The 14,277-nt window shown below is 23.1% G+C and overlaps 1 protein-coding gene across 1 annotated transcript; it reads left to right on the top strand.

Annotated features, from left to right (window-relative positions):
• Window positions 1-1,748: 1,748 nt before the first annotated feature.
• LOC105364228 (uncharacterized) lies at window positions 1,749-14,277 on the top strand. The gene is made up of 7 exons (XM_011502117.1): window positions 1,749-1,947; window positions 3,202-3,501; window positions 3,840-4,102; window positions 5,143-5,474; window positions 8,498-8,803; window positions 12,506-12,729; window positions 14,034-14,277. The coding sequence occupies exons 1-7, from the start codon at window positions 1,775-1,777 to the stop codon at window positions 14,275-14,277; spliced, it is 1,842 nt and encodes a 613-aa protein (XP_011500419.1). The 5' UTR covers window positions 1,749-1,774.

Raw genomic sequence — 14,277 nt, 5'->3', positions numbered from 1 at the left:
TTTAGAGAAACTAATTTAAATAATCAATAGTCAAAATTAATAGATAAAAACGAAAAATGCATGTGTAATAATATATGAATGAAAAATGAGTAGCAAAATATTAGTTATTTATATATTTACAATTGTTAAGAATATTCTCAGTAATATTCAAATAAATCCATTTGCCATAGCGATACGAACACAATTTCCATTTATTAGAAAATATGAAATTCAATGAATGAGATTGGTTTTGATTCGTTTACTTAAGTGCGCACCGTTATTTATTTGGTATGCTCATGGGAAATGTTCAAGTATAACAAGAGACCAACGGATGCTACTTCAAGCGAAGAATTGTATAAAATAGTGGTATTTTACTGTATATATTGATAGTTCTTATGTTTACTATATAAATTTTTATATGGAACAAATGAAATAGAAACAAAGTTCATCATTTTTGTATGTAGACAAATTTTTATCATAGATCTAGAAACATATACAGCTATATTTTAAGAATTCATTAAATTTGTCTAACATTGTTTTTAATTTATTGTATATAATACATATTTATGAAATATAAAATAGGTTAATATATTTTACACAGTATTGTAATAAAAACTCTCGATATTTCTAATAAATTGTATAAAAATTATTGCAATAACTATCAGCTTAACACCTTTGTTAGTAAATTAAATTAAAATGTAAAGGTGAGAGATGAAGATATAGGAAGTGGAATTTAAAAATATGCATGTATAAGCATATAAAATAAATGATCTTATTAATAATCATTTATTTAATCAATACTATATATAAATAATAAAACGAATTATAGATATCTGTTTTTTGCTAAATTTTCAACCAAATTAATATGATTTTCTTATACTACTTAAAACTTATAGTAGGATAAAAAAACATATTTCCAATAAGAGCAATAATAAATACTTCATTAAATATTAAAATAAATATAATTACAATAAATATTTTATGAATTTTTAATTTTTCATTAATTATTTGTAATAATTCGTGAATTTCTATTTTTGGTCATTGAAACGATTAATAAGTAAATATATATATACGCAATATAAGAAACAAATAACTTTGTATACACACCATCTTTATTTTTTCGGCAAAGAAAAGTAACAAAATATGAAAACTAGGTCACCATCCTTGTGCAATAGGTCGTACAGTTACTTTAGAGTTGCAGAAAAAATTGCACCTGCAATAGAAAAGTAATGTGGTTTGTCCAAATTGACATTTTATTTAAAATTATATGTTTTATAGAAAACGATAATGTATAAATAAAACTACTTTTATATGCATAATTAAATAAGAAAATTAGAAAAATTAACATTATGAAACGAACATTATGGAATATTAAGTGTGAATTAATAAATCATATATAATATTTTTATATCAATGTTTCCAGTATTTTGTGTTTATTCTGATTTCTCTGATGGCATATTATAATAGAATATTTTTCAATATTTTTAATTATCAGTGAAAATATATTTGTAAGTTAATTAATCATTTCGATTTTGATATTCCAATTTGAATTTTATATAATACTTTGTTCACAAAAAGTAATATTATTTTTTTTATAATTCTACTTTATAATACTTCTCAGTTTGATAATTATAAGTGATCGTGTTATGTATTGATTTAATCAATTACAGAATTAAAAAGTGTGCTCTTAAAAGTTGTTAAAAAAGGTATTCACAAAGGATATTTAGAAGAATTCTGATTCCATTGAGTGAATTTATTTTGTGAAAAAAAGAAAAAGAATAAAAATAACGAAAAAATGAGTAGAAAAGCGATGCCTTTGATGGAACTCAATACTTGCGAACGAATAAGGCCAGAAAGACCACGAAATACAATTCAAAAACTTGTGTGGATGCCTAGCTCCCAATTTCACTTAGATTTTGTTGGTATTTGTGAAGATGAAGGCTTGAATCCACGAACTGCATTGAGAAGGTAACTACCTATCTTCTATAATTTAATGATACTGCAAAAAAATTATATCCAGACATATTATTTTACTTAAATTTATTTGAATATATGAATTGAATGGAATAATATTTAAAGATAATTATTTAATAATTCTGATATGATTCTAATTTTATATGTTTATATTTAATTTTGTTTATATGATTCTAGAGAAAGCATTTATTTATTAATTGTTTATTTATCAGTGTTAATATATTAATTATAATTTTTTTATATGTATACTTTTGTTACGTGTATAAAATTTGTTGTTTGTAATTTAAATTAACTGTTATAGAATTTTGGTAATTTTACTGGATTACATTATTTTTAAGCAATGTACAAAATAAACTACTTACCTATATATATATATATATATATATATATATATATATACAATAAAAACTATATTAAATTGCAGTAGTATATACAAATCTCGTCCTATAGTTTATTATATACGATTCACTTAAAACACATAACTGAAACACTAATAATCGATTATATTATATATCAAAAGTTTATATTTTAAAAGCATATAAGAAATGTGCTTTAAAATAAAATTAATATTTTCAATATATCATATTTTATTTGATAATAATGATATATTTATTATTCAATACATTTTATTAAGATCACTTTACTTTATAATTTAATATTCTAGTAGCTTAATATATTATAAATAATTTACAATATATTAATACGTATCACATCATAATAATATCGGTATGATCTTAATTTGTTTAAGTATTTGCATATATCTAATATTGAATATTAAATACATTTTTACCATTATTAAATGTAAATTTTTTTTACATTATAAATTATATTACGATGTATATTTACATTAGATTTTGCATTAAAATGAGATTTTAGTTATGAATAAGTTTTAAATTCACTTTAAATATGCTAATTTTAAAACATAATGAAACGATATTCCTAAAATTTATTTAACTTAATATGAATTGAAAATAAGATATGTACGTTTTAGATTTTTATTTTCATTGTGCGGCCATTTCAATCACTGCATTAGCTTTGTAAATTTATAAAATTCAATAAATAATAAATAAATAAAGAAAAAGTCGAAATACAATAAAGCTATCTTTCTACACATGTACCACTACATTTGATTAAGAAAGCTCATCAAAAGTTTAGCAATTCATGTTAGTCTCGAATACAAATATCATCCGCTCTGTCGCTCTCTCCTCATTCAGTCCCCTCGTTATTTGGGCTTTCCGAAATTTATAGACTTCTCAGACTTTACGAAGGCTGTCACTATCACGAAGCAGCAGGTTTCCTTATGCGCTTGCCAAACTACACGCTAAGGGCAACCTTCTCGGACATTCCTATAGATTTGCTAATCGAAACACTACCACACAGTCTCGTTCTCCTGGAAGCTTTGTATGTAAGACTGATAGAGCTAGGTGTGCGTGACACCAAAGTCTTGAGGCTGGAACAGCTTCTATGGAAAATTGTGGGACTTATGTCAACTGTTCAGAATTCATTCAATTTAAAAGCATGGGCAAGACTCTTAACTATCCTGCACAGGTAGAAAATAATAATTAAATTGTAATATTTACATTATCAATAAATTTTTTTAATTCTTTAGATGCTTATAAAAAACTTTAACAGTTGATAAATTGATTTCTAATTCTCATTAGTAACTTAATTAATAAAAAAATTGCTGTAGTCATATTGTCAAAATGAATTAAAAGAACTCAATTGTTTTCATTTTATTAAACAGTATTCTATATTTTTGCTTATAGATCATTATTTTATTCGATTTTTTACCTATTCAGAATTACCTAACACAATAATTTACAGACATAATTATATCTATTTTACACTAATATTTTAATAATGTACATATTTATGATATCCAACAGGGCAGCACCAAGCATTCGGGCTGTTTTAATTTACAGGTGGCGAGCTTTAGAACAAGCTATCGAAGGGCTTGGTAAACACGGACTCATATTAAGTAAGCCTAAAAGTAGCGCTAGCGATACATCCACTAATAACGGTAATGCTACATCGAACTTAGTGCCCCTCAGAGTCGCGCTTAGAGAGGAGTTAGAAATGCGCTCAGAAGCATGTAAGCATGCACTTCACAAAATTGAGAATCTTGAGAAACATGCAGGTGTGCATAAAGGTAAGTAAAATGTACTCATCGTACAGCTAATTACCTATGCTTTAAAATTTAGGCATTAAATCCTTACGTGAATCGATCTAAGTCAAGAACCTACTATCAGCAAAATTTAATAACTAATGCTCATATATTGAAATAACTACTACTACACTTGCATTCTAATTAATCTTATATTAACATAATATATATTATAATATATAATGTACAATAACGCAAAATATATTAACAATGTACTCAAAAAATATTTATAAGATTTATATTGATATATTTATATATATATATATATATATATATATATATATATAATATTGTGTGCCTGTGAATAACTATTTAACATTCTTGAATGTAAAACAACAGCATTTATCACATCAACAGAAATATCAATATAAAATTAATTTTATACAAAATAAACTAAGATTTATATAAATATTAAACATAAAAAATGTATAGAATTAAATAAATTAAAAAATTATAAGCAGCCATTACATTCATACTCAGAATATATTTATTATGTTATTATTTACTTATGCTATCTAAATATTTTTTATTCTCGTATCTTTTAGTATTTATTTTATGCTTTTCAAATATATATAAATTTATAAACAGATATTATTGTTATAATATTGTTAAAAAAAAAACATTAATTTAATTAAATTAATAAGAGCAAATCAAAGAATAATTTAATTTTGAATTTTCTATTAGTTTTGAAATTAAAATTTAAAAAACTAATATTATGAATTAGTTATAAAAAAATTCGGTTTATGTAATAATAATTTAAAAAGAAAACATTATAAATATATATTAATTAAAAATTTGAAAAATATTAAAATCTTATTTATATTTTTTTAATATGATACAACGGCCCATATTATTTAACGGGATCTCCCTTGAAATTTCATTTCATGATCAAAAATAGGAATTTCAAAGCGTACAGCAGTACGGGAATGCTAATCGACCCATTTGAACTTGCTAATTTCTTGGTCAATCTTCAATTCGCCCATTTGTCAGACTCTCATCACAACATCGAATATTCTTGTTTGTAGGAGATCAAGGCATGCACGCAGCTTCTCATCAACGTCAGCTGTCCCTTAAGTATTACGAAGTGCAACAGCGTCTAATCGACAATCAAGGGCTCCTAAATATATTGGAGAAAACTCGAGGTGAGCATCTCGACCTGTTATTGAAGGAACTTAAATCACGGGTTGAACAAGATAAGGAAGCATTGAGACAGTGGACCGCGCTTCACAAGATAATAGCAGCACAGGAGATCAGCATTACTAATGCCAAGAATCCACCACCCCTTGCTACCAGATTACTAGAGTTCTCGAGGGGCTGCGCAGTAGCGCTACAGCTTATGAACGGTGACGGCACAGTGGTAAGTTAAATCATGGCTGTAAGCACTCATTGTACCAAGTAATACTTGGATCACTTTAGAAAAACGATTATTAATTTTAAATATTTCATTCCATTATATTTTACATTTCATATTATATATATACATTTTATATTACATCGATAATTCCTAATAGAAGTATAGTTTTTGTATTTAATATAAAAACTCTAAAAAATAACTATTTGTTTACAGGTTGTTTAAATATTGAAAAACTATTGATATTAATAATGCTCTAAAAGTTACTTATTTTCTAGAATTATTTTAATTTTTATTTCATATATATTTGTATATATTTATTATAGTAACAGTTATATAGGTAATATTTTATCCTATATCATATATCATATATATATATATATATATATATATATGATATATGATGATATATTATCTATATTTAACTGTTACTATACAAAATATATACAATTACAAATTAAATGATCTCTATAAATAAAGTTATTCAATATATTCGACAAATAAACAACAAATATAATAATGAAAATAAAGATATAATAATTGAATTTACCATCTTTAATACTGCTTGTAAACAATACAAATATAAACTTTAAATAAATTTAATACATATTTATGAATTATTCTATATAAAATAAGAAATAAGTTTTTCAAACAACTATTATTTCACTTAAAAATTAAAAATTGCTCGTATACTGGAATGTAATTCTCTCTCTCTCTCTCTCTCTCACTCTCTCTCTGCCAATTCATTCTCGAATATACATACTCTTAATTTTATATTTTCCTGTATTTATCTCATGTGTATAACATTCTTTTTTTGTTTTTGTATGTAAAGTTTCTCATTACTTAACTTTCTTGTTCTAATATATGTACATTCAAAAACGGCGCATTTAACAACAATTCTATAATATTTCTCTTTTTTTTTAATTTTACAGTTCAGTATATTAGTTTGAAATTTTTCAATAATTTAATCAATATTAAAATCATACAGGCGCTTAAAAGTTGAAATTATTAGATTAATTATAAATCATATGCATACAGTATTCTATAATTCGATATGTACATTAGGTGAGAGGAGATATGTAAATGTGAAAGCATACACATATTTGATAAATATACAATATTTTATTACTTCTCGAATAATATAAGTGAATTTGAGTAAGCATATAACACATGCAATAAAATTAATCATAAATAAAACAAACCATAATTTAAAATAAAATCCGAATTTTACATTATACAGGTTCATTATAAAATTAATATTATCATGTGTAAATAAGTAGTTGAATATTTTATAAAATATATAGGAAATATGTTAAGGATAATAAGTATTATTTAATTGAATAATATGAGTTGCATCGTATCGTTGAAAAAAAAGTTCTTTTAGTGTATCATTATAATGCAAAGATTAGAAATTAGAACACCGTACGTGACAGGATTGTGTTGATCCCTTCTGCCGCTCTACTTGCTATCAAATTGCGTTACCTACAGTTTGAAGTTGCCCTGATAAGTCGACGGTCTTTAAAGATGATGCACATTAGATATATATATATATATATATATATATATATATATATATATATAATTAGTATATTTAGAGTCACCCTAGTAAATAAATAAAAGAAAATATTTGTTTCCTGAAATAATAAATCTAAAAGTCATTTCTAATTATTTTCAATCTCGAACTATTTATAGACCATGTTTCCTCATTCGCTTTATAGAATTTCTTTATTCCCCCTTCCAATCCTTTACTCCCTCTCTCGCCAATATTCATTCTTTCTCTCTCTTTCTTTACATAAACATTTTGCTCATACGCACTAATGACTCATATACTCATTATTTTATCATAATTTGTGTTGATTAACGTTTTTGTCGTTACGTTTAATGGTTTATTATTATTATTATTATTATTATTATTATTATTATTATTATTATTATTATTATTATTGATATCTTGTTGTTTATAAATTTACGATCTATGGCTGTATTATAACAATAATCTATTATTTGATAAATATGAATGAAATCTAGTATAAAATTATTAATATATGAAAATATATATAAATAATAATTTGACAAGATATGAAAGCCTGTGATTGTATAAATTAAATAACAGAATAAATAAAATTTTGAATTACAACATAACAAATACCAGTAGAATATAATTTAATATAATAGGGTTATTTACAGAATTCATTTGATAAACTTGTGGTAATCACGTACAAAAGCAACACGAGACAAAATATATTCTTGAATGGACATATTAAATAATGTTTGAGATAAAAAAGTAATTATTCCTTCGAAATTAAAAATAAGTTAAAAATTTATGTAAGTATATAAAATAATATTATTGTTGAATTTAGTTGGTTTGTAAAAAAATATTTTATTTGAAAAACTACAAAGACCATATATAAAACATTTTTGTAAGTGCAAGAGTATATTTAAATTTGAATATGTTGAATGGATCAAAGGAATTCTGTAGTACATGATACTTAAAAAATATATAATACTTAAAAAATTTTGAGATATTACTTGATTTATCAATTGAAAAAATCGCAAATAACAACTACCTGTCTTTTTACCTTCGTCATATGAATCTTTTTATTATATACCTACTTATATGAATCTTGCCCTTCAGAGGATGAAATAAAAGTACAATTATTTGTTTTATATTAAATCGTTGACCAGAAGTCAAGGAAAAATTAAAATTACTCTACTTGTTGGAAAAAGAACACAAATTATAATAAAATACTGAGCTTATAGATCATTAGTAAATATGAGAAAAGTGTATATGTAAGAGAAAGAAAAAGAGCGAGTATCGGCGAGAGAGAGAGAGAGAGAGAGAGAGAAAGAGAAAGTGAAGGATTGGAAAAGGAAATAAAGAAATTCTAGTTAGTGAATGAGGAATAATAGAAATATAATCAATGAGATTATTATAACATATATTGATAATAAAAATAAAACCAATATCTTATTATCTATATTTTATCTTATATTTAAAAATCGTAATCTGTTTTCATTTCTGGATCAAGGATCTAAATAATCCATTTAATATAAATAACTACGATGACGATGAAGAAGAGGAAGCATCTTCAAGTAGTGCCGGCTATCACACTGATGAAAGCTGCAGTCCATCACCTGAATCAGGTTCCAATTGCATCACGGATGAAGCACTTCAGGGTTTGCCCTGTTCAGATGTTGAAGCTGAACAGCTACGCGAGAGATATGCTCTTTTATACTCTCAGGGGAATCTCCACACTCTTGATGCTTTGAATAACCTCGAGCCACTCAAAAATGCTTTCGAACTTAAACTAAAGATCCTATATTCAGTTGTTATTGTAAGTTTTTTTATTTTATTTTATTTGAGTCATATCATTCTATTTATTCTTCATACTATCTGGAATAGGTATAAAACATATGAAACATAATTCTACATATTTATAACATTTAACAAAATTTAATTATCAATTAATGAACTTATATATTTCAACATTTTTAAATGAAACTTTTTAAAAATAATTTTAAAGTATGTTAATCTAACATTAATAATTATATTTAAAAATTTATCGTTCAGAATATAAATCAGTTTTTCAGTGATACATAAAAAATAACACACACACACACACATATATATATATATATAATTGATTTTAAAGTATTAAATTCAAATATCAAATATATATAATAATCTTCATGCAGCATATGACATTAAATATATTAAACATCTATATAAGAGCATAATATTACTTATTAATTTTATAGTATTTTATATAAAATAAAATACCTTCATAAAATTCCTTAATATATATTATATCTTTTTATTTTTTTATAAAACGTACTTTAGGAAAGCTTAATATAATATATTATACTGTATATTGTGTAAAAAGAATTTAGCTTATACTGATTTGTGATCAGTAATTTAATTTTAGAATAACGTATATTATAAGTATACCACTTGCATAAAAGTTCTTTCAAATTATATCTTAAATTGATTTATCATATTTCTTCTTAATATATAATTATTTGGAAACTATACTATTATTCTTTGATTTCTATTTGGTTCTAAAAACTTTTCATAAATTTTTCATAATTGTAAGTTACCGTAGTATTTTAAAAGCGAAATTAATTTAATAAATAATTATTTAATAAAAGTTTTCTTTTAAGTATTATATTATTGAATCGATTAAGTAGTTTTAATGTTTATTATAAATAATTAGATAGATTTTGAATCATTATTATTTTTCGAGTATTGCAATTAATTATATAAGAAACTTGAAGTAAAATGTTGTATTTATTTTATAAGATTTCAAAATTTTGAAATGTCAAATAAAATAATAAAATCAACAAATAAAGATATAATGATGTACAGCTATATATATACATCTGTGCTTAATAAAATATTTACACATTTATTTCTTAAGTGAATATAATTGTCGTTTACTAAGTAATAAATTAATAATAATAATAAATTTTGTTGTATAAAATTAGAATTACATATAGTTAAAAAATAAATTTGTAGGTTGTAATGTGATACTAATACTAATTTATTTAGATACAGATACAGGAATATGAACTAATAAGATATTATATTTCAATTTATATTTTAGTTAAAAAACATATAATTGTAATTAAATTTATTATCTTTACATATCTAATTACCTTAATTAAATTTTAATTATGTGTTTTTATTATTTTGTTGGTTTATTATAGCAATGGAATTGTATCCTTTGTTTTTTATAATCACTTATATTACTTACATTACTTTAACAAATACATTAAAACGCTTAGACTAACATTAAGTTTTCCCTTGATTTTAATATTTATATTATAAACATTTAAATATTATAATTTCAAATGTTATTACTAAAATTCTTTATTCTTTCTTTTCATAATAATATAGGCAGTGATTTGAAAAATGATAATATTATTCTTATATAATTTGATATTTTTAGTGACTGAATAACCTTACTAATATTTGTAAGTGATTAAAATAATACTATCTTAAATTATGAATGTAATTTTAATGTATTAATAATGAAAAAAATATTGCATATGATTTTTGAACGGGCTTTCAACAAAATTTAAAATGTAATACAGATAAGGCAGGTTCTTATATTTACAATTTTCATGTATACTTGCTTTGCTTAAGTGATTAATTGTAAAGTATACTTCAGCCTATAGTGAAATTGTTACCTGAAATATAAACAAATTTCTAATTTATGTTCATTATACTACATTTTGAATCAGAAGTACCTAATTTTTCCATAAATGGAATTAAAACAATAAATATGTAATTTAATAAATATTTTTATTGGCGTTTAATTAAAAATAAACGATAATTGAATATTACTTAAAAGAATAATAAATTATTATTCTAAATTTAAAATTTTAATTTTGGCATAATAAAGTAGATGATATATAATGTACATAATTTAGTGTATATAAAAAATTCATTTTACGCAATTATTTAACTGCAATAAATTAGGAAGATTAAAATAGATGTAAATTATAATTTATTATTAATATTTGTGATTATAAGCATTTATATATATATACATATATTGGAAGTTCTATTAAAAAATTTATATTAATGAATATAAATAAATTCATGGAGAATGCAGTAAATTTATTACTGAAATGTAATGAATCATAATATGTGTAATTTCCAATATAGAAAAACTTAAGATAATAAATACTTTATATATAGAAATGTAAATAAATAAATAAATATATAATTTTATTATTATCATTGTATAAAATGAAAGAATATGCAATGAATATTTTTTTAATAATAAATATAAGGTACCTATAATAATGTAAATATATCAATTTATTCCCTTTATCATAAACTGTACATATTAATATATGTATATATAGATTTAAATTTATATACCTTGTAACGAATATATATTAAGATAATAACGTTATATATATTAAGATAATAACTTGGAATATATTATAATCTACTTAAAGGTCACTTTTCATACAGTTTTGACATAATAATTTTTTCTAAATAACAGTTTAAGAAAAATCATTCAAAAATTTTTTCATTATCATATACATTTTTATTATTTAGAGTGTTAATTTAGCAAGATGTATATAAAAATAAATAATTATTTTGTTATAACACTTAATAATAAAGAACTTATGTGTTATATAAATACATATATTTCATGTGATGTATGCCTCATTGACTCTATAATTACATTTATCGATATCACACTACTGCATGCTAAAATAATAATTGTGAAATTAATAAAGTTAATCATTAATGGAAAAGAAGAAACGTATGTAATAAAATAAAATCAATAAATAGTAATAGAATAAATAATTGCAAATTTAAAGTTATTTATTATTATCAACAATCTATATTATTGTCAACTATAAATTTGTGATGTGCAGGTATTAAATTTGTTGATTTGAAAGGCTTTATAAGCAAACCTTAGTTTTGTTCATACTTTATTGGTCTAGAAAATGCATGACATTTGTCGTGTATAAGTTCTCAAGAGAACCGAATTATTTTCCAGAACGTGTTGTAATGTACGGGTTGATACTCATCCTGTATATTTACGTCCTTCACGCTAGTCGTGCTCATGACGTGTACATTTAATTTTGTATTCCGTCAGAGCTACGTTCAGATACTAAATATTTATTGCTTTTTGACAAGATGAAAAAGTTTTTGAATAAATAGAAATCTGTTAGTATGAAATTTTAGGAAAAAAAAACATTAAAGAAGCTAAATAAGCGAGAAGGGAAAATTTTAAAAAATTCACTGTGCTTTTATCAATGATAGATTATATATATATATATATATATATATATTCTAAAAATCATAGTTTTATATTGATGATATTTATAACTAAAACAATTACAATAATAATAATACTAATAATATTCTAAAAATAAGTACTTTTATTTACATCAATGAATATCATTACAGATATTTATTATTGTAAATTAGTATAATCAGCCCAAACCTTATCGTATGTAACCGACAGTCGCCATATTACAACATACATTATTTTTATTTAATCTTACAGCTATCCTGGCGCCACGCAGGTATTCTGCAAGCCTCGCGTCGGGTCGAAGCCCTTAAAATACTTAATGGCAGCAACGCGCAGTCGCAGCTGTCAGCTCCGGCTGACCTAGAGGACAGCATCCGTCACCAACTGGCTACCGTAGGCGCACAGTCTGGTATCCGAGAAGTTGGCCACCAAGTTGTGACCCAACTGGACCGCATACTCTATGATTTTCCATGCCTCAAGTATAAGTCATCAATATTTTTATTATTAAAAAAACTACTCTTTTATCAAATGGAATAACTTCGCCCATCGATAGTTAAAAACTTTAATATTTCTTATTTATTTTCTGACTAGCAATCAAATATAATATCATGATTTAAACATATTAATTATTTTATAAGCTATATTTTCGTTGAATATAAATATACGTAATATATTTGATAATAGAACGTAATCTACCTAACGAATTCTACATTTTTTACAATTCTTCTTATTACAAATTAATTAATTTGAATAATATAATAATTTAATATTTTATTAATTTATAATAAATATATTTATTACCGATATAATTGTAATATTTGTTTATAAAAATAATGAAATGTAATATAAAATCAATCTAGTAATGAAAGCTTCTGCTACAAATAAAGCTAATAAATTTAATTTCTATTATGTGAAAAAACTGAGATAATATTCGATTACTTAGAGACTTGGGTATATTTTAATTAATTTTTTTCTATACACTTTATAATACAAAATTTTAATTCATCGAGTAAATAATTTTAATAAGAACATATTAGTAAAACAAATGATTATTGCTTAAATTCAAATTTATTAGTATAATAAAGTAAAATAAATAAATAATATAATATAATATAATTCTTATAAAATATAAATTATTCCAAATAAATGCATTATAAAGGATATTTTAAATGTTTTTTACTTTCTCTTCAAAGTCATATATTCTTTCAACTATTTCCGAATGAATATTTACTATTAATTTATTCAAAATCGATTTAATTATGTTAAATTACATTAAAAAAATTAAAATTATAATACTATTAAATATTTTATATTTTCATTTCTTAATGCAATATAGAACTTATTTTTATATGTACTACTATAAAGAATAAAAAATTTTAATAAGAAAAAATACTATTCATAGTCATACTCATAATATTATTAAGATATTGCATTAGTACTTTAATATCCAATTACTCTATGCTATTCTAATTACATTCAACCATTTTACATTACGGGCAAATGAGAAAATTTAATACCAGGCAAATATCATAATATTGTATATTAAAACTGAAAAGTATCATATTTATTTATAAATTTGGAGAATTACATGTGTGGTATAATATAAGATTAAATAAATAAGATTAAATACATTACCTAAATTATTTATTTCTTTACAACATTGAAATTATATAATTTTATATTTAAATACATCTTCAATTCTAAGTTTTATAAATAATAATTACAAAAGCAAATTCTTCTAATCGAATTTGTTCGAAATTGCTAATACAATACTGTTTTTTAGGAACAGCTCTGAAATGAAGAAGTATGCGTTATCATGTTCGCGACTGGCTTGGACTTGTTTATCTCGCGCAACGCCCCTTGTCCTCGACGACAATCGTAGTATCGAATTTAGGCGTGAGATACACGTCCGTCATCACTCTTCACCGAAACCGACAGGCAACCGAATTAAAGCCGTTCTATGGCCTGCATTACGAGAAGGATTACAAGGACCGTTTCTACATAAAGCCGTTGTACTTACTTATTAA

This window comes from Ceratosolen solmsi, unplaced genomic scaffold (assembly GCF_000503995.2).
Source record: "Ceratosolen solmsi marchali unplaced genomic scaffold, CerSol_1.0 scaffold10, whole genome shotgun sequence".
Classification (NCBI taxonomy): Eukaryota; Metazoa; Arthropoda; class Insecta; order Hymenoptera; family Agaonidae; genus Ceratosolen; species Ceratosolen solmsi.
This window is presented reverse-complemented; position numbering and strand designations above follow the sequence as displayed.